This window comes from Pogona vitticeps, chromosome 7, assembly GCF_051106095.1.
Source record: "Pogona vitticeps strain Pit_001003342236 chromosome 7, PviZW2.1, whole genome shotgun sequence".
In the NCBI taxonomy this organism is placed as follows: Eukaryota; Metazoa; Chordata; class Lepidosauria; order Squamata; family Agamidae; genus Pogona; species Pogona vitticeps.
In genome coordinates this window covers 2,057,063-2,075,787 of record NC_135789.1, presented here as the reverse complement: position 1 = coordinate 2,075,787, position 18,725 = coordinate 2,057,063, and the positions used below count along the sequence as shown (strand labels likewise).

The 18,725-nt window shown below is 52.5% G+C and overlaps 2 protein-coding genes across 5 annotated transcripts; one reads left to right on the top strand and one right to left on the bottom strand.

Moving 5' to 3' along the window:
• Positions 1 to 2,218: 2,218 nt before the first annotated feature.
• LOC110073223 (uncharacterized) lies at positions 2,219 to 12,755 on the bottom strand. Its single transcript, XM_078379069.1, is given in 12 exon segments — positions 2,219 to 2,566; positions 2,840 to 3,073; positions 3,076 to 3,265; positions 3,753 to 3,924; positions 4,636 to 4,904; positions 5,065 to 5,175; positions 9,338 to 9,609; positions 9,725 to 9,851; positions 10,659 to 10,754; positions 10,874 to 11,042; positions 11,522 to 11,833; positions 12,559 to 12,755. Coding segments are annotated over 12 exon segments (2,202 nt in total). The 5' UTR covers positions 12,605 to 12,755; the 3' UTR covers positions 2,219 to 2,362.
• Positions 11,809 to 17,809, top strand: UBIAD1 (UbiA prenyltransferase domain containing 1). 4 transcript variants are annotated; one of them, XM_020782168.3, is made up of 3 exons: positions 11,809 to 11,925; positions 15,843 to 16,406; positions 16,788 to 17,809. In XM_020782168.3, the coding sequence occupies exons 2-3, from the start codon at positions 15,884 to 15,886 to the stop codon at positions 17,273 to 17,275; spliced, it is 1,011 nt and encodes a 336-aa protein (XP_020637827.2). In that variant the 5' UTR covers positions 11,809 to 11,925; positions 15,843 to 15,883; the 3' UTR covers positions 17,276 to 17,809. The 4 variants fall into 4 exon arrangements, with proteins under 4 accessions (XP_020637827.2, XP_072833626.2, XP_078235092.1 ...); XM_072977525.2 differs by lacking the exon at positions 11,809 to 11,925 and adding an exon at positions 12,764 to 12,901; XM_078378966.1 differs by lacking the exon at positions 11,809 to 11,925 and adding an exon at positions 14,320 to 14,341.
• The last annotated feature ends 916 nt before the right edge of the window (positions 17,810 to 18,725 follow it).

The window sequence follows — 18,725 nt, the reverse complement described above, 5'->3', positions numbered from 1 at the left end:
TGTCGTCTGGGATGCTGAAGGTGTGTGTTCATGACGGCCCAGCAAATGGGGTGGGTTGGGGAGGGGGGCGAGCCTGCTGTTCCGATGCGTAGAATCAACTTTGCAGCTGTGCATGAAAACTGCACTTCTGTGTCATGAACCTAGCCTGGTGTCCAGAGGGAGGCCTTAAAATGCACCCCGCTGTTTTCCCCTCGGATGTGTCACTGGGATTGGAGGCCGGCCCCCCTCTGTCTGGGCTGATTTCTAAGAAAAGGCTTCAGCAGAGAGACCTGCCTCCGCTGGAGAGATCTCGTGTAAGAGAGCTACATTGACTTGTCCCCATAACCAAGCACAGGTGCACATGCAAGGAAATACACAGCTAGAGAGGGTATTGCAAATGTGCGAGAGAAGCTTTGAGGGATCAGCACCCACTTCTTTAGGAGTATGAAACAGTCAGTCTTAAAAATATAGTCAAAATGTGTCATCAGGTCCGTTCTGACTTTTGATGACCTTTTCTAGAGTTTTCCAGGTAGAAGATACTCAGAAGTGGTGTTCCCACATGCCCGCCTTCTTCTGGAGGGGGATCCCTGGGACTGTGCAGCCAGCCCAAGGCCACCCAGGCTGGCCCTACGTCCAGGAAGCATTTTTTGGGGAGGAGGGGAGGAATAAAATTCCCAACCTCTGGCTCTGCTGCCAACCTAAATGGCTGAGCGATCCAGCCAGCTTAGTAGCTAAGAAAAGAGCTCTCCGTGCCAGCCTGGGAGACTGAGGAGGGTCGGTTCCGCTCGAGAGACAAGCGTCCCTCTTTCCCCCCCTTCTGATAAAGGTCCTCCTTTGTCTTGCTTAACATGCAGAAAAGCTCGTCCAGAGAGCAGATGCACACATGGGGACTCGAGGAACATGCAGGAGATCCGAGGATGGGAATGGCGGTTGGGAAGCTGATTGAGAGAGGACAGAAGCAGCCTTGCTGAGGATTTGTTAGATGATGGAGGAGGATCTTGGTCAGGAAGGGCCAGGTAGGGTTTGGTTTAGCAAAGCCTCTTTGATCAGTTTTGGTTTAGCAAAGCCTCCTTGATCTTCTCAGGGTATGACAAGGAGGAACACAAAATCAAAGCCCTGAGGAGGAAGGGGTGATCCAGCAGGCATGCGCTTCCCAGTTGGTTTCATGCAGGAATTTACCCTAAAGAGTTTCTTAGACCCCAAGGCGAGTCTGGGTTTATAGGCGGCGTGTGCTGATTCAGTTCTAGTGTTCTTCCTCCCCACCAGGAGCGTGTGTTTTGCAAGGCTAATGGCCTTTGATTACCAATCCTAAACAAGCCACCCAGCCAGTTTGTGTGACTTGCTAGAGTATGTTGTTGCTGGAAACATCCAGACCCTACGAAGGTTACAGTAAGCTCAGAAGGAACAAGGAAGGCAGAGACAGAGGAGTTCACTACATCTGCTCAACAGAAACATCTGGTGGTCTGATCCTGAGAACCCTGGTTCTGCGACATCATTAAAAACAGAGCTTATTGCCATGGCAGAGACAGCAGCTCCGGCCACAGGGCCCATTGGGGCCCGATCTGGCTCCCCTTGGACCCCGAATTGTGACTTCCGACAGACTTTGATAGCCAAAACTTCAAATTCCAAAGGGAGAAGCCAAGGGCTGGGAGGCGGGAAACATCGTTGGCATCAAAACACCACTTGGAGCCTGCTGTTATTTTAAATATTAACACTTTTATTTTGTAAAAAATATATATATATATTAATAATTGTGGGCCAGAGTCCACTTTGTCCTAGATGGGAAGCAGTCGCCTCGGGAGATAAAATGAAAATAATTGTCTCAGAAACGCAGGTATAAGAAGCCCTAAAGCCCTAAGCGAAAGACAGGCCAAAAGGCTAGACCTGGGACCCAGTTTTGCCTCACTGTAAAACCACTCTGTTGGTGGTGGAGGAAGGGTTTAAAACCTATGTCTAATTAAAACAAGCAAGGGTGCATTGACGGTCCAAGGAGCTGCACAGAGAGAATGTGCTTTGTTTCCAAGGGGAGCCCCTCTTCCTTGAGGTCCCTGGGGGCGTGATTCTGCTATAACGCAAGCCATCGCCCTCCAGGTGCCTCGGGGTCGGAAAGCCCAGGGGGTGGCCGTGGTTTTTACTCTGCCAAACGGCTGGGCATCACGTGAGGTCTTCGGCATTTGGGGTCACCAAAAATGCCCCCCTAAGGGTTCAGAGCGTGCCCGGCAGAGAATATTCAGAATCAGAAGTGCAACTGGTGCAGCTGGCATCACATGGGAGGGAGTTGGCAGGAGACACCCCCCCCCAGCTGAGATTTGCAGAGGAGAGCGGGTGATGTTCCCAAAGGATCCCTGGGATCTGGTGTCGCGCTCCGACACGGGCCCGCGTCTCAGCGCCTACAGCTACACTCCGAGGAGACCAAGGACGACTCAGAGGAGGAGTCGGAGTCCTCCAGAGAAAAGGGCCCAAGGGTGACGCTGCTGTGAGTGATCCGGAGGCCGCCTTCGCCCCCGCGTTCCTCGTCCGCCTGCTGGGCCTCGTGCTGGAAGAAGATGTGGCGGACTCGGGGGCAGCTGTAAAAAGTGTGCGTGACCTGAAGGGGAGGGAAGGCGAGAGGTTGCTGAGGATCTGACTCTAGAGCCAGAGGTTGGGAGTTCGATTCCCCGCCGAGCCTCCTCAGCAGGGGCTGGACTGGATGATCTCCAGGATCCCTTCCCACTCTGTAGTTCTAAGCGTATTATATTTCTTCTAAGACAGAAACCCTTTAAAGGAACTGACCCTTCCCACAACCTCTTGAGCCCTGGCTTGTTCTGATTCCCCCTCTGCCCCCACAATACATACACTTTCCGTCTGGCCCGACCTTTACCTTACGCCACTGCCGGCTGCTGTCTCTTTCCCAGTTGCGTCCATACAAATCCTCGGAACGATACTCTTGGAGGACAGTGAAGTCGGCCGCGAGCAGCCCCACGTAGAGGCGGTACCGGCAACCGGGCCTGTAATAAAACCTTTTGGGGAAGAGAAGAGATGGGCATTTGGGGGAAAGGGTGGAGCTCTCCACGGGCCCTTGGGGGTGTCCGAAAAGCCGGCCCCTGGAGGTTAAAAGCGCGCTTGCTGTAAAGCCAGAGCCTCCCCTTCTTGTTGTGCTAAGAAAGATTCCTGATCTTTCTGCCTGGTAGCGGAGGGACTCTGTACCCACCAGTCTTTCACCACTATGGTGCTGCCGGTTCCATCCAGAAGCTCATCCCAGTATCCCTGATCCTTCAACGTGATGAGCTGGGACTTGTAGCAGAACCTAAGGAAGCAGTTATAATAATGGAGAATCACCATTATTTCCCCTGGTGCTCAAACTAAGTGTTTTTATGTGGGGGGTGGGGGGAGAGGCATCGGCCACTGGCAGATCGACTTGGGCCAAGTCCGGTCCTCTGAAGATTCCCCTTCGTGAGGATCATGTGTCGGAAGAAGCTTCTCTTCCCGTGTCTCTGAAGACAACCCCCCCCAAAGGTTCATCCGTGGTGGGATATTTAAACCAGAAAGACCTTCTCAGTGAGCACCCATTCAAACTGGGGAACCTGCTGCCTGGATAACAGGACTGGAGTGCAACACCCAGAAACTTGAATGAAATAATCTGAGGAGGAAATTATGCGCATGCAGAGTTCCAATCCAGGGACACAGTTAACCATGTTTTTGAGGCAGAAAATCCTACCAGCGCATCTCTGTATCCCTGGTAGGGGGCAAACATTGCAAATATATACCAGTTCAAACGCAACTCCGGCCCTCACCCATTACATGCAGTGAAGCATTTCTTAATGTCCTGCTGGGGTCGATCCTTCACGTAATAATTCCTCTGAAGGAAGTCCGTCCCTTGGAATTTCTCCGAATCCGCTTTGGGAAGATCCTCAATTTTCCACTGACCTTCTTCGGTCTCTAGGATTTCCCAGAAGTCGAACCCTTCTGTGGAGCAGACCGAGGAAGTGGGAGAGTTAAAGGGAGAGGTTTTGAGAAGGGGTGGCTGTAGCGAATCCTGCTAGGGTTAATAAGACAAGAGTTCAGATCCTGGGTTTATGATCAAGTAAGTAGCAAATTCTGGCCTACACCCAGTCCCTAGTATGAACTGAAAGAGGGTTATTTGAAATAATTGCAGTAAATTAACACATCATAATTGAATTGCAGAACCAGAAGGAGCCCTTTGGATCATCCAGTCCAGCCCCCCCCCCGGTCAAAGAGGCACAGTGGGGATTCGAACTCCCCACCTCTGGCTCCGCAGCCAGAGACTTAAACTGCTACTTACGTAAATCTTGTGGATTCCATAGGACCACTAATTGGATTTAGATTTTATTTTTACTGAAATCGGAGTGGGCCATGTGGGATTCTTAAATCTCGGGCTGGCTCCTGGCAGCTCCTGAAATTCCAATCACTTGGATTTGAAAATCTCTTTTAAAAAAACGAAAATAAAACCACAGCATACTGTAAAGTAGTACGTGGCGGAGATTCTAATTTAATCAACTTTGCGGAAGAACTTGCTTTTCACCAGGCACCGGATATTTAAAGAAAAAAAAAACTCAAAACATGCCAAGCTGTTCAGAAATGCTCTTGTGAGTTAGCTTTCTAACTGAGAGATGGTTTTGCACTTCTCCGTCCAAGGCGAACAGGGAGGGAACCCACCTTCACCGCAAGGATTCTTCAGCAGGTTCTTCTCCAGGTGGCAGAAAATATAGTAGAGATCGGAGCCCCGGGCGCTAAGGTCTCTCCCGTGCCGCCGAAGCCGGCGCTTCCAGAGGACCGGCCAGTCCACCAGGTCCCGCCACCGGGAACAAACCAGCCGGCAGTTGAGGATCAAGTCCTCTGCGGGGAGCCGAGTCAGGATGTCCACCAGGATGTGTTCAGGTAAATCCTCGACGCTGATCATCTTCTTGCAGAGATGGGGCGGGAGCCTACAAAGATGAACCAGGAGGAGAAAGCGCACTTGGGCGACAAGGAGGTAAATGGAGAGCCATTTATAAGCCTCCTCGGCCTGGAAGCCCAACTCTGGATGGCAAAAACAAACCTCAAGGGCAAAAGGGAAGTCGGGAATCGAGGGGTCTTGGATCTCACCTCTTTTGGGAGAAGATCATCCGAAACCAGTGGTTTCCAACCTGGGGTCCCCAGATGTTCTGGGACCACAACTCCCAGCCTGCTTTAATGTCAGGTCCCAAGGAGGTGGAGCTGGAGAGAACCTGAGACCCCCCCCCACTCACCCACCCATCCTGCCTTTACCCCCTCCAAGACCTTGTCAGCAAATCCCCCACAAAGCCCATCAAGAGGGGTTAAGAATTAAGCCGCCCTGAAACCCTTATCAGGCCGTTGCCTGAGAGGTGAATTAATCATTGCAGAAAATCAATCATGCCGATCTCCGGGTTGGGTTTCTCCATGGATGGAGGTTGAAAAGCCAGCCCCTACCCCACCCCCAGAGATCCAAAATCTTCAAGCCCCTGTTTTGATCCTTATCCACAAAGCATGTCTAGCCGCTTTCATCCCTCAAAATGGCATTTTAACAGATCGCTCCCAACAATAGCTGATGGAGAGGAGGGGGGGCAAAATCCAGACCCCCTCTAGATATGGAGAAGCTTTTAGCATAGCAAAGGGGGGTGGGTGGGTAGGTGTGAGACAGAGAGAGAGAGAGAGGTGAATCCATGGTCCAAGATTTTCTGATAAGGACTCCTTTGAAGGTCTGCAACCTTCAAGGTGGACCGCTTGGTGGAAGTTCGACCTCAAGGCAGACCTTCCTCCACCCTTGAAGAACCCATCTGCCGACCCACCTCTAGCTTCCTGCAGAGTCTTTCTGGGTCTCTCTGGAGACCTCCAAAGCTGGCTGGCATGCTTTTTCGGGGGGGGGGGAGGCTCTGGATTGTTGCCCTCCTAATATGGATTTATAGTCATCCTCTTAGAACTGCAGAGCTGGAAGGAATACTTCATAGGGCCAATACGTCTGCTTTAAATTGGTGAATTGTCACCCCTCTCTAAAAACCATGGGGGCCCCCTGGAGGGCCATAGGGTCTTGTGAGCCCCCCACCTCCCAGCGCACCAGGATCACACTGCCCGGGGATGATGGACACTTGATCGAGATCAGTACAGAAGGAGCCAGGCTGGGCAAAGGGCCAGGGCTGACCTTTGGCGATCCTTTTGGGATCAATTCTCATCAGTGCTAGCGTTGTTGTTCTAGCCGACGGCGAGAAGTGATGGGAATGGTCCTTGTCTGGGGAGTTCCAGTTGCCCGTCCATGTCAGACTGGGAAAGGCTGAGAAAAAAGCCCCCCCCCCAACCTTAGCCAGTGGAGCCAGAGGTGAAGGAGAAGGGGGCACACCTCTTGAGGCCGGGTCCTTCCCTAAATTGAGAATCCCATTGCTTTCCGGGGTTCTTTAGGATTTGGGGATCCTGGCCCTTTAAAGCAGATTGAGGGGAACTCTGTGGCCGGCCACGGCTGGGTTGCAGGTCCCATCGGCCCCGGTAAGCCTTCCCAGTGAGGAAGACTGATGGGAGGTGCAGTCCAAACAACATCCGGAGGGCTGCGGGCTCTCTAGTTCTGCCTCAGCTCATTGGTTCCCCAAGTCCCCTGTTCCATTATCCCCCATCGTCCCAAGCAGCAGCCTCAAGAAACAAGGATTCCCCGGGTGGAATCGAAGGAGTCATGGGTGTTTACCCCTCCCGTGGTGCAGAGATCCATGAAGAGACATGCCGTGGGACACCCCAGCCTCTCCCCTCCGCCTCGGAGCTTACCTGGGTTCGAAAGATCGCCTGGGCAGGGGGGAAGAGATGCTTCCACCGCCAGACTCTCTCCTGGGGGGGGGAAGGAGCTGAAAAGGACCACCAGGGAGTCCCACCCCACGGCTGGACCCCTAGAGGGGAGGGCCAGGAGGGAATCCCAGCAAGGAGAGTTTGCAAACCAGGACCTCCATCTCCGGCGGCCACACCCCTTCCCAGCACCCAGCTGGTCTTTAAACCTCCCTCCTTCCCAAATTTCATTTTCTCCTCCTGTGGCTTTCTGTGGGCCGTGGAAGGTCAGATTGGCCACCAGGCCTAAGTGGCGGGGGGCGGGAGGGGAGAGGGAGGCTCAGATCAGCCTGGCAGGCGGGTGCAAGTGAAGGCACGACTTTATTGATTTATTCAAGACAAGAGCTTTGGCAAGTGACCTTTTGGCACTTGGTGGGATTATATGTTAAGTTAAAATAAAGCTTACTTGGGAGGAAGTCTCAAGTGTCTCCTGTGCCCCTTACTCCCGACGAAGGACAGAGAGTGTCGAATAAAAGTTTGCAACTTTTTAACATGTTAAGAACCCAGAAGGCAGCCGATGGCTTCATTGCATTTGAGTAATAAGAACAAGCTCAACACACCTGTTGCTGGCTCTCCCCACTTCATCCTCACAACAAGCCTGTGAGGTAGGACATTCGAGGGGAAAAAGGGGGACCAGGTGCCGAGTGTGTTTCCAAGCCGGGTGGGGGACTTTGGAGGTGAAAGCTCTCTTGCTTCCTTTCGCTCCGACACTTAAAAGATGGCGAAGGGTTTAAAAAACTCCAAAGCAGTCTGAGTGGTATTTATGTACACTTGTTTATGGTTCCACTTAAAGCCCATTCTCTCCCCCTCCCCAAGCAAAATGGCATTTTTTTTTTTAATTAATTTGCTGGGTTCTCAGAAGTCACACAACTTAGGTCAGCCTGAAAGAGAGGGAGGGAGGGAGTTCCATAGACCAGGGGGTCTGGATCTGGTTCAAGACCCCCCCACACCCTGTTTCAAGTTCTGATGGATCACCTGCAACTGCATCCTGACTCTTCTGCAAGCAAATGTCTTGGAAGTACCATAACTGTTATCAAGGACTTTTAAGCATCACTTTGGCTTTTAAAGTTTCTAGTCCCTTGTGAGCATGCCTGTTTGCCCCACCTTTCTTCCTGCTGGCCCTCCTGCTCCTAACTGCAGAACAGAATCGCCTGCCTGCCTTGCTGACCCCATCTGGACATCTCAGCTCACTTCCGCTGTCGATTTCATCGGCAGGAATACAGTCGGGGCCTCCCTGCGTGCCGGCTTTCTTGGGACACAGAAACCGGCCTTCTGCAAGGCCAGGCGGCATCAGGCCCCAAACACCCCAGGGTTGCCTCTTGATTTTAATCCAGCACTCAAGAGATCGTGAAGGGCATAAAAACTCCCAAGACTTTTTGAGCGGTATGTACAGCATTTATTTATTCTGGTTCCATTTAAAGCCCGTTTCCCCTTCCAAAACGTGCCAAGTGCAGGGGTATCCGCAGTAGGTTAGCTGAGTGGTTTAGGCCCCCTGGTTGTGGAGCCACAGATTAGGGGTTAGATTCCCCACTGGGCCCCCTGAACGGGGCTGGACTCAGGAATCCGCAAGGTCCCTTCCAGCTCTGCCGTTCTAAGATGAGGATGATGAGTTCTCCACAGCAGCTGGGCCCAGGAGTCTTCAGATATGTTAAGATAGAGCCATTTTACTTTGAAAGAAAGCTAGGGACAATCTGAGCAGGTCGTAAGGGGGGGGGAATCCACCCCACACCCAAGGTGAGATCCCCATCCTGTGATGGCAAGGGGACATGACTGGCCCTTTCCTTCGCGATAACACTACGCACTGGAACGCTGTGCAGAAAATGCACACGCTAAGTAAGGATGACATGCTAGTCTGTCATGCCCCTAACCCACCCACCTCAAATCCTGCTTTGCCCTATTTAACCATCACCCAACCTGAAGGGGACAATTCAGTGCCTCCATCTACGACCCTGCTCCTTATGCACAACGTCTGGAATGTAAATGACTGGAGGGGCTGGACGTGTGCAAACGGGTGCTGCCTTTGGAAAACAGCCTTGGAGTTCTGTTTCATTGGTGAGATAGATAGATAGATAGATAGATAGATAGATAGATAGATAGATAGATAGATAGATAGATAGATAGATAGATAGATAGATAGATAGATAGATAGATAGATAGATAGATAGATAGATAGATAGATAGATAGATAGATAGATAGATAGATACTTACTTTCAGAGGTACTTTTTTTGCCCTACTGTGAAATTTATAGGGGTAAAATATGTCCCAACCTTGGGGATCCACCACATGGCTCTCACCCTACAAGGCCACCCGGACTCTGAACCTCATTCAGCGAAACGTCACGGCGCAGGAGTTTGTGTAGCGACGCCTGGTTCCCTGCACGGATGTCTTGTAGGGAACCAGGCAAAGCTTGTCAAAAACGACCTGAGGGGCTAACACTTGAGGAACAAGATATGCCCCCCCCTCGGGGCCGCGTCACCCGTACCCTTTGAGAGACGTCGGGACCATCCCGAATTGGACTCGGATGGTGGCAATGATGGTCCCAGACGGGCTGCCTTTCAGTCCCAGTCGTATTCTTCGGGGAAGCAGAAAAAGCCATCGTCATCCTTACTGAAGGCGTAGGTTTCACGATCCCAACAGTGGTCAGAATCGTCGTCGGAATCGTCGTCGGAATCGTCGTCGTCAGTTCTTCCAGAACACGGGCCGACAGTGACGCTGCTTTTGGTTATTTTCGCATCGTGCTCGGACTCGGTCTCATCCTTACCTCCACCCTTGTGCTGGAAGAGGATCTGGCGGACTCCGGGCGGGCAGTCATGGAACGTGTACGACACCTGCGGAGAAGAGCGGGACGGTGTGGTTTGGGGTGCCAGGAAGGGAGGGCGAGGAGGCCCTCCCGAGGAACCGTTTCCCCACGACTGAGTTTGTACTTCCCACTTATATACATACCTCCTCCCACGTGCCATCGTTCATCAGGTACCACGCGGACTTCATGGAAGAGTATTCCCGAACGACTTTGTTGTCGGCCGATAACAGCTTCACACTCAGCTCGTAGTTGTAGCCGTCGGAGCAGAACCTAGCGAGGGAAGAGAGGACTTTGCCACGGACCCCAGGAGTGGGTCAACCAGACGGGCCCCGATTTAGAGGCCGAGAAACTGGCAGGGACCCAGAGAAGGCCCGATGAAAGGTCTCCTTCCTCTCCAGTGTAAGAATGAGATGCCAGTTGATACCCAATAGTAAGTCACAACTAGAGTAGGCCCATTGAATCACTGGAAGCCTGGTGAGTCAAAACTTCTCTGCTGATTTCAGCTGAGTGCTTTTCTTTCTCTCTTTCTTTGTTTAACTTGCTCAGACCGTCCGTAGCCAATCTTGTTTCTTTTCCCTTTGAGCAGCAAAGCACGCGCAAAGGAAGCAAGCAAGCATGGAAGGACTGGGTTGGCGCCCCCAAAAGCTTCCAAGAACCCATCCAAGGCTTCTAAAAACCTTCAAACAACCCACCCATGTCTTCTAAAAACCTTCAAACAACCCACCCATGTCTTCTAAAAACCTTCAAACAACCCATCCATGGCTTCTAAAAACCTTCAAACAACCCATCCATGGCTTCTAAAAACTTTCAAACAACCCATCCAAGGCTTCTAAAAAACCTTCAAACAACCCATCCATGGCTTCTAAAAACCTTCAAACAACCCATCCATGGCTTCTAAAAACTTTCGAACAACCCATCCAAGGCTTCTAAAAACCTTCAAACAACCCACCCAAAACTTCTAAAAATGTAAAAGTCCATGCAGTGAGGCAGCCACTCTCCTCGGTTTGTGTGATCTGTGTAAGCTACACCACTCGTGCAAAAAATCCACACCACTGGAGCAGAATGCTCCGTACTCACCACTCCTTCACTTCAATGGTTGGCCTGCCGGTATCCATCAGATCTTCCCAATAGCCATGATCTTTCAGAGTGATGCGTTGAGACTTGGAACAGAGCCTGGTGCACAAACAAAAACCTCGAGGAAGCCCATCCACCAGGGGAAGAAACAGCCATGAGCCCCTTCTCCCTCCCATCTCCAAAACCAGCATCAGCTTAAACATGGCACCTCTCCTTACCCTTTGGTAGTGGTAAAGCATGTGCTGACCGGATGGGTAGGCCTTTCTGCCAGTTTAGCGCTCCTCTGAAAAAAATCTTTTGACAGGATCTTTGAGGCAATCTTGTCCACTGCCTCGATTTCCCACTGGCCTTCCGAGGGTGTCTCTATTTCCCAGAAGTCCATACCCTCTGTGGAAATATAAAGTGAAGGCAGAGAAGTGAAGCGAGGTTTTGGATCCATCGGGATCAGGTCTTTTGTAATGCTAACAGCTCTTGATGGGCCGGAACACCTTGAAGTGCTTTTCATCCCAACTCAGCGAGCTCCCTCTCCTTATCTACCCTTCCTGGTGGCTGACCTGGTGGGATGCTTTCTCCTGGCAGCTGGCAAAAAAAAGAGAGAGAGAAAAGAACGAGGTCTTCATGATGAACCAGCCATGCACCAATAACATCACGAACCCGGACACGGATCAGGGCAGGATGACCCCAATCTGTGTGTCCCTAATTGGATTATGGATGGGGCAGAGATTTCGGCCGGTCCTTAACGAAGACGACTCCAACAAGGTGGTATCACCGACACTTCCAGATGGCTCTGGTGAATGAGTTTCCTAGTCTGGCAGTGGTTCCCATCTCCCCGACACATCTTAAGAGAGAGAGAGAGAGAGACCCACCTTTACCGCAAGGGTTCCTGATCAGATTTCTCTCCAGGTGGCCGAAAATGTATCTGTCCTGTTTGGGAGGAAGAAGCCACGGGTCGCCGACCGCGCTCCTTTCCAAGCAATACTTTTTCCACTGCTCAAACTTGCGCTTCCACAGCACTGTCAAGTCGACCAGGTCTCGCCACTGGGAGCAGACCAGGCGGCAGCTGAGGATCAGCTCTTTGCAAGGAACCCAGGCAAGGATCTCCAGCAGGATGTCTTCGGGGAGGTGGGAGATGTGGCCGCTCATGCTTGGAGGACTTCCAGCCGCCTGTGAAGAAGATTCTGGAGAGAGGAAGAGGGAGACGGACCCGTGAGGGGTACAGGGCGCTCCACGAAGAGCCCTCCCTGCAGAGACCAAAGGATCAGCGGAAAGGGTGGGCGGAAACTTCTCCTACCCCCCCCCCATCCCAGTGGTCTCCCTTGAGACGAGGCCAGGGACATTGTGGCTGGAGCCAGAAGGGCTACCCTAGAGTATCAGTGCTAATCTTTTAAGAGAAGGGGAGCGTCTGGCTTGTACCACCACCACCCCCCCGTCCCTGGGCAGGAGAGTGACCTCCACCCTGGGTTTGCTTGCTGTCTGGCCAGGGTTGTCTTCTAGCCCAAAAGAGCCAAAAATATGAGCTATTCTCCTCCAGCAGCCCTCCTGGGCTTTGGCTCCACGAGGGCCACCATCTCACCCCAACAACGCGGGTTTGGGGTCTGGCTGCTAAAGCCACGAAAGTGACTCCCGAGGAAGTCCATCAGCCCCTAAGCACCGCTGGAGGAGGAGGAGGAGGAGGCAAACGACGGTCGAGAGGAAGCGCGAGGCTCAAGCCTTTGCGCAAAAGTTAGCCCGCCGGGCTGGCTCGCCTTTCTCCCGTTGCAACCCGGGAGGAGCCCCCGGGGAGAGGGAGGCCCGCGGGCCCCGATCCCAGGGATGTCTCCCCCCCTTTCCCCGGTGCTTCTAGGGGATTCCCCCCCCCCCAACACACACACTCTTTTTACCCCTCGCCTCCTGCGGGCTTTACCTGGGCCGGGAAGGGGGAAATTAGCGCTCCCCGACGGGCCCTCCATGGCGCGCTCCCTTCGGGGCTGCCCGGGAGGAAAAGAAAGGAGAGCGAGGAAGGGAAGGAGCGGCGGAGGAAAAGAAACCGAAACTTCTCTTGCGGCCAGAGATTTCGGGAAATCGCGGCTCCGGCGGCCGCCCCTTCCTTTGCAACCCTCTCGCCCGGGCAGCGGGTGATGGGAACTGGAGTCCCGGAGGAGGAAGGCTGGGTCGCCCGAGGGCGAGAGACACGAGGCGCCAAGAGACGACCCCCCCCCCCCCCCCAGGATCGGGGCGGCAGGAAGGAAGGAAGCCAAGCCGGGCGGGTGGGCAGGGGCAGAAGCGCTGGGGGGGGGGGGTCCCTTCCGGGCAAGGCTCCAGGGAGGAGATCCCTTGGACTGGGGGGCGGGGGGGGGAAAGGCACGTGTTTGCAGGGATGGAGAGAAGCAGGAAACCCTCGGGGAGGATCAGCGCACCCTGGGCGAAGACCCTCCCTCCTCCCTCCCCCCTCCCGGTGGGGATCCCTGGAAGGGTGGGGGTGGGGGTGGGTGGGTCCCCCTCCCCGGGTCCCCCCCCGATTCCCACCGCCGGACTTCTCTGCCCGGAGGAAAAGTTGCCGGGACTCGGGACCCTTCCCAGGGCTTTGGAGGAAAGACCGACGACGCTGCGCGCCTGGTGGAGAAATAGCTGCCTCTGCGAATTGCGATCGGAGGAGACCTTTTCCTGGGAGTAAAGAAGCCTCGCGGAAAACGTTTCCCCCCCCCCCACCTCCGCCTCTCTTTTTTGCATTGTTTTTATTGTTTTGGGTCCTGTTGCAAGGAATGTAGTCACGCACAAAAATGGGCAGCAATCCAGAAGCGGGATGTCTTGGGATCGGGAAGCGGTTTCCCATCATCCCCACGCGGCACGGGTGATGGGAGTTGTAGTCCCGCCCCCCCTCTTGGGGGAGCACCTCGGGGCGGAAAGCGGCTGCTGCGTCGTTTTTCGACATGGGGAGGTTTTAAATCGGGTGAGAAGAAGCTGCCGAAGTCCCTCCTCCGATCAAAGCGCGGAAGTCCCTCGGATGGGCTCAAAGGGGACCGGGCGGGAAAGAGTTAAAAAGCCCCGCCCCCTGTGGGAGCCAGCCTTGGATTTGCGCATGTGCGAAGGCCAGCGCGCCCTTTACCATAGAGATGAAACCGAGCGGCTTGCGCGTCTTCGACGGAAGGTGCGGCGCTGAAAAAGTTCCCTCGGTCGGGATCAACGGCTCTCAACCAAGGTCACGAGCAGAGGGGGCGGGCCCCGTTTTTTTTAACCGTAGATATGGAAGTAGGTGCGCATTTTCTTTTTTGAAACTTCCATATACATCTGCTTCCTTGTTATACTTAAAGATTAAAAAAAAACCTGGACCCCTCCCGTATTAAAAGGGTTGTTTTCACCACACCCCCTGTGTTGCTAGAACAGCCTTACTGTATTTGCTGGTGTAGATGCGGCAATTCATCATTTTTAATATTCCAGTAAAGAGAAAAAAACTGCATGGGGCAGTTCTTTAAAAGCAAAGAAGGCCACCTTCCAGAGAGCCACCCATCTTCCCACCCTAGCCCTGCGCTACAGCTCATGCCCTCCTTATCCGGACTACACCTCCCATCCTCCCCAAAAAAACCCTCTCCCATCCTCCACATCGCTCGGAACACACAGGTCGCAAGAGGCTGGCTTGAATGCCTGGAAATGTTATCTCTTCCGGGCTGGACTACAGTTCCCATCGCGTCGGGATGATGGGCCTACAGGTTGGGAATTGAGGGGGGCTTCTTTTCCCCCTTCAGAGAGGGAATGGGAGGGGGAAGCCCGGAACTGTGGGCTTTGGGTCCTGGTTTCCCTCCGGGCTGCTTTCGGGGTTGCACCCCCCCCTTTATATAGACCGAGGGGGGAGGGGCGGAGGCGTCGAGGGTGCAGAACGAGGTCGGGCGAGCAGGCAGGAGTTCCACCGGGAGAGCGCCCAGCCTTCTCGAAATCCCCTTTCCCCATGGTGAGTCTCGAAGGAGGACGCCCCTCCGTCTACTTTCAGCTCTTTCATCATCCTCATCATCCAGACTTTAGAAAAGTTCCTTTAAAAAAAAATTTTAAAGACAAGGGCTGTCTGTCTTTGGGGGATTCTGGGAATTGTAGTCCCCAAAAACCCCTGGGCTCCAGTCTTATACAGCCCTCCTGATTGCAGTAGGAAGGAGAGGGACTCACGGGGGTGGGGGTGGAAAACTACCTCTCCCCCCCCCCAAATTGCCTGTGTTTTAAATAAATAAAATGACTACTAAATGGCCAGTTTGTGGGTTTGATTTTCCCCAGGTTGTACTTCCTTTGTGCCTTGAACTGAAGATTTTTTTGGGGGGGGGGTTGGTTTTTGGGTGGAAGGCTTACACCTCTTGTGCAGCGGGAGAGTCTTTTGAGTGGTTTAACCCCCCCCCCCAATAACATTTCTTGAGGAATGAGAGCCAAAAATGCAGCTGAAGTGGCCCAGCAAGGTCTTTAGTGGCACTGTTGGTAGCCTGTGCGTTCTTTCAGGTTCCTGGTGATTTCCCTGCCGAAAGAAATGTGGTTTATTGAAATGGGGGGGGGGGCTGCATTTGAGAGTCTCTTCTTTTAATTCTTCTTTTTCCTCCCCCTCAGGCTGTCTTCTCAGGAATTATGCGTTAAAAAACAGGTTGGGCACCACTGTGGTTTCCATCAGTCTTAGACACGCTACCTAGTGGTGAAGAATGATGGGAGATGAAGTAGTAAGAGAAGGGGGGGGGCACAGAACCGACCTGAATGTGGAGACTTCACTTCAAGAAAGGTTCCCAGTGCAGGATCTGGCAGAGAGAAGGAATGGGTGCAGATCCCTCAAAGGGATCACTTTGGCTTAGTTGTGATTTCTCAGGTTAGCCTACCTTGTGGAGTTGTTTTGTGGGTGAAATTGAGAGAAGAGCGATGTCTGCCACCATGCTCTCCCTGGGGGAATATCAGCGAGGATGATCATTCAGTGTCTTGCGTTGCACAGATGGATTTTTACACAAGACTGTCTTGCCTCCAGCATCCATGTGTTTACATCTAGTCAGTGTGTTTGAGGGCCATTCTGAACGCCTCTGAGCCATACGTCAGTGCCGTCCTGTGTTTATGGCTCTTCGTTCCACCCATCATCATTGCTTCTGGAATTAAATCTTTTTTTTAGAGACGAGGAAGGGCATGAGTTAAGAGAAGCGGGCTTTGGTGCTTCCCGGGGCAATCCTATGGTAATCTCCTCTTTCTTTTTTCCAGACCAACTTCTGATTCCAGTCCTGCTAGAAGCGCGTTAAACAATGGACGTAAAAGATGAGATGGAAAAGATCAATATTGTGACCGAAAACCACCAGGAGGCAGAGGTGGGAGACCAGGCGACGGGGTTGCTGGGCTCTACGAAAGCTCCCTTGAGCACCTGGCACCATAAATGTGCCTCTTACGTCTTGGCCCTCCGTCCCTGGAGCTTCAGCGCCTCCCTGACCCCGGTGGCCCTCGGCAGCGCCCTCGCCTACCGCTCCAAGGGGACCTTAGACCCGGGACTCCTGGTGGGCAGCGCCGTGACGGTCTTGGCTGTCCACGGAGCCGGGAACCTGGTCAACACCTACTATGACTTCTCCAAGGGCATCGATCACAAAAAGAGCGATGATCGGACCCTGGTGGACCGGATCCTAGAGCCTCAAGACGTCGTCAGATTCGGGGTCTTTCTGTACACCTTGGGGTGCCTCTCGGCAGCTTTTCTTTACTGCTTTTCCACCCTCAAGTTGGAACATTTAGCCCTGATCTACTTTGGGGGGCTTTCGAGCTCCTTCCTTTATACTGGAGGTAAGATGTTCACCTTCCCGGGTGCCCTTTCTTATCTTGTCAAAGCGGAGGAGTCTTGTGATGAGAAGGGTCGTGGGTGTACATTCTGCGTCTCCTTCAGATTCTGCGATCAGAATTCCGTGCCAGGGTAGACAGATTCTGCAACCTCGTTCTCAACGAGGTAGACATTTTAGTCAGTTTGAATGCGAATACCAAAATGTGAAAGTCTTAACGGATTTATTTGCATGGTCATGTTTAATGATTACAATCCACTTGCTTGTTTTATTCGTTCGTTTATTCATTTATACAGATAAAGGTGTGTCTCCACTCCCTCCAACTCGGTCATCTTAACATCCTTCGGTTTATAATCCTCTCCCTGGGCTTTGCTTGTTTTTTCTGCAGGTATTGGGTTTAAGTACGTGGCGCTGGGCGACGTGGTGATCCTCATCACCTTCGGGCCGCTGGCTGTGATGTTTGCCTATGCTGTGCAGGTGGGCTACCTCTCTGTCTCGCCGCTGCTCTACGCCGTCCCCCTGGCGCTCAGCACCGAGGCCATCCTGCACAGCAACAACACTCGGGACATGGAGTCGGACCAGCAGGCGGGCATCGTCACTTTGGCCATCCTTATTGGCCCCACCTTCTCTTACGTCCTGTACAACAGCCTCCTCTTCCTGCCGTACCTCATCTTCTGCCTCTTGGCCACCCGTTACACCATCAGCATGGCCCTCCCCTTGCTCACCCTTCCCATGGCCTTCTCGCTGGAAAGACAGTTCCGCAGCCGCAGCTTCATCAAGATCCCTCAAAGGACCGCGAAGCTGAACCTCCTTCTGGGACTCTTCTACGTCTTTGCCATCATCTTGGCCCCTCCGGGGGCCCTGCCGAACCTCTAGGGCACCCCCACACCCCGAGGCCCCGGAGAGAAAGGCTTGTCACTGGTTCTCCCTGCACTCAAGATGCCCTTGTCTGTTGTTTTGGCTTCTCTTGGACATAAAGAAGTGGTGGTGGTTGGAGGGGGGGGGATCGTTCGGAGGGTCTCAGTCGCTACTTGTCTGTGCAGCTTTGGTGACGTGGCCGTGTGTGGTTAGGCCAACCCCTGCTTCTAGGGCTTCCTGTGTGTAAAACAGGCTGCATTGTTATCTTTTTGAAGCAGGGGGTGGCAGCTTGTGGCTCGACGAATATTTGCTGGACTGCAGTTCCCATTGTCCTGCACTGTCAGCTGTGCCAACCGAGGCTGATGAAAGTTGGGGTCTAGCTGGGGGGGGGGAATAGAGGGGAGAGTGAAGATATTTATAACATGTTTAAGCCAGAAAGGTTTTTTTCTTCATGTTTGTTTCTTGGTTGATTTTTTTTTAAAAAAAATTCTAAATATACATATGTATTACTTGGTTGCCTTTATAAGATAAGAGCTCTAGGCCATGTGAAAAGTTGTGGGTTTTTTTGGTTTGTTTTATAAAAGCTTTTGAACAATTTAAACAAACTAGAACAAAAAAGCCAAAAAGCCATCTAACTAGAAAAATATTACCTTTCTGGACTACAGCATCCACAATCCCGACCCAAGGGGGACTCAGGACTCGCTGTTCCCGCAAAAAGTAGTTTTGCAGTTTGTTGTGTTAGATAGTTGTGCTACAGAAGGCAGGTGTTAAATTTATGATTGAGAAAAAAGAATTACCAGCTGCTTAGATTCTTGTGGCAGGGAGTTCCACTGGGCCGTTTCACAGAAAAGAATTCCACAGAGTTGACTTGATAACCATGAAACAGGTGGCCTTGACTCATCTTTCATACAATCTGACCTCAGAGAGATGGGGATTTGACCATGTACGGTTGCCATGCTTACAATCTGATTTCACATTTAATAGGTGCTCCGCCTTGCTACTCAAAGTGCTGAAAGGGTGGTAATGATGACCTTAGACAGTCACACGGTTTATCCGGCGGTGGCAATTAGGAGGTGTGATTTGGTGGGGCCCCTTTCAGAGTAGCACATCATCTGTTAAAACATAATATTAGGATCCACAAGGATTGCACATTTAGATTGAGTCGGTTGAGGACGTTGGGTTGAGGACGTTGACGTCAAATCAGTCTCTCTCTCTCTCGCCCCCGTACTTCCTGTTTGTTTCTCAAAACTTTGGTTGCTTCAAATACCTTTGTCACTTGAGAAAGGAGTGGCAGGGAGTTCCACAGTCACAGAAGTCATGGAGGGGTGGGCTGCACCAGCAAATTCTGTGCTTGTCTGTTTTCTGGGTTGGGACATGGACAGGGGACTTTTAGCCTAGGAGTTGTTTTGATTAACACTTCCCCTCTGTCTTGCTCGGCATCACCGATGGTAAGGGATGGGAGGTTGGA

Bases quoted from the DNA above. Each gene is read 5' to 3' on its own strand.
- UBIAD1 (XM_020782168.3), top strand. From the start codon at position 15,884: ATGGACGTAAAAGATGAGATGGAAAAGATCAATATTGTGACCGAAAAC. The intron at 16,407-16,787 runs GTAAGATGTTCA...TTTTTTCTGCAG, and splicing joins CTCCTTCCTTTATACTGGAG to GTATTGGGTTTAAGTACGTG.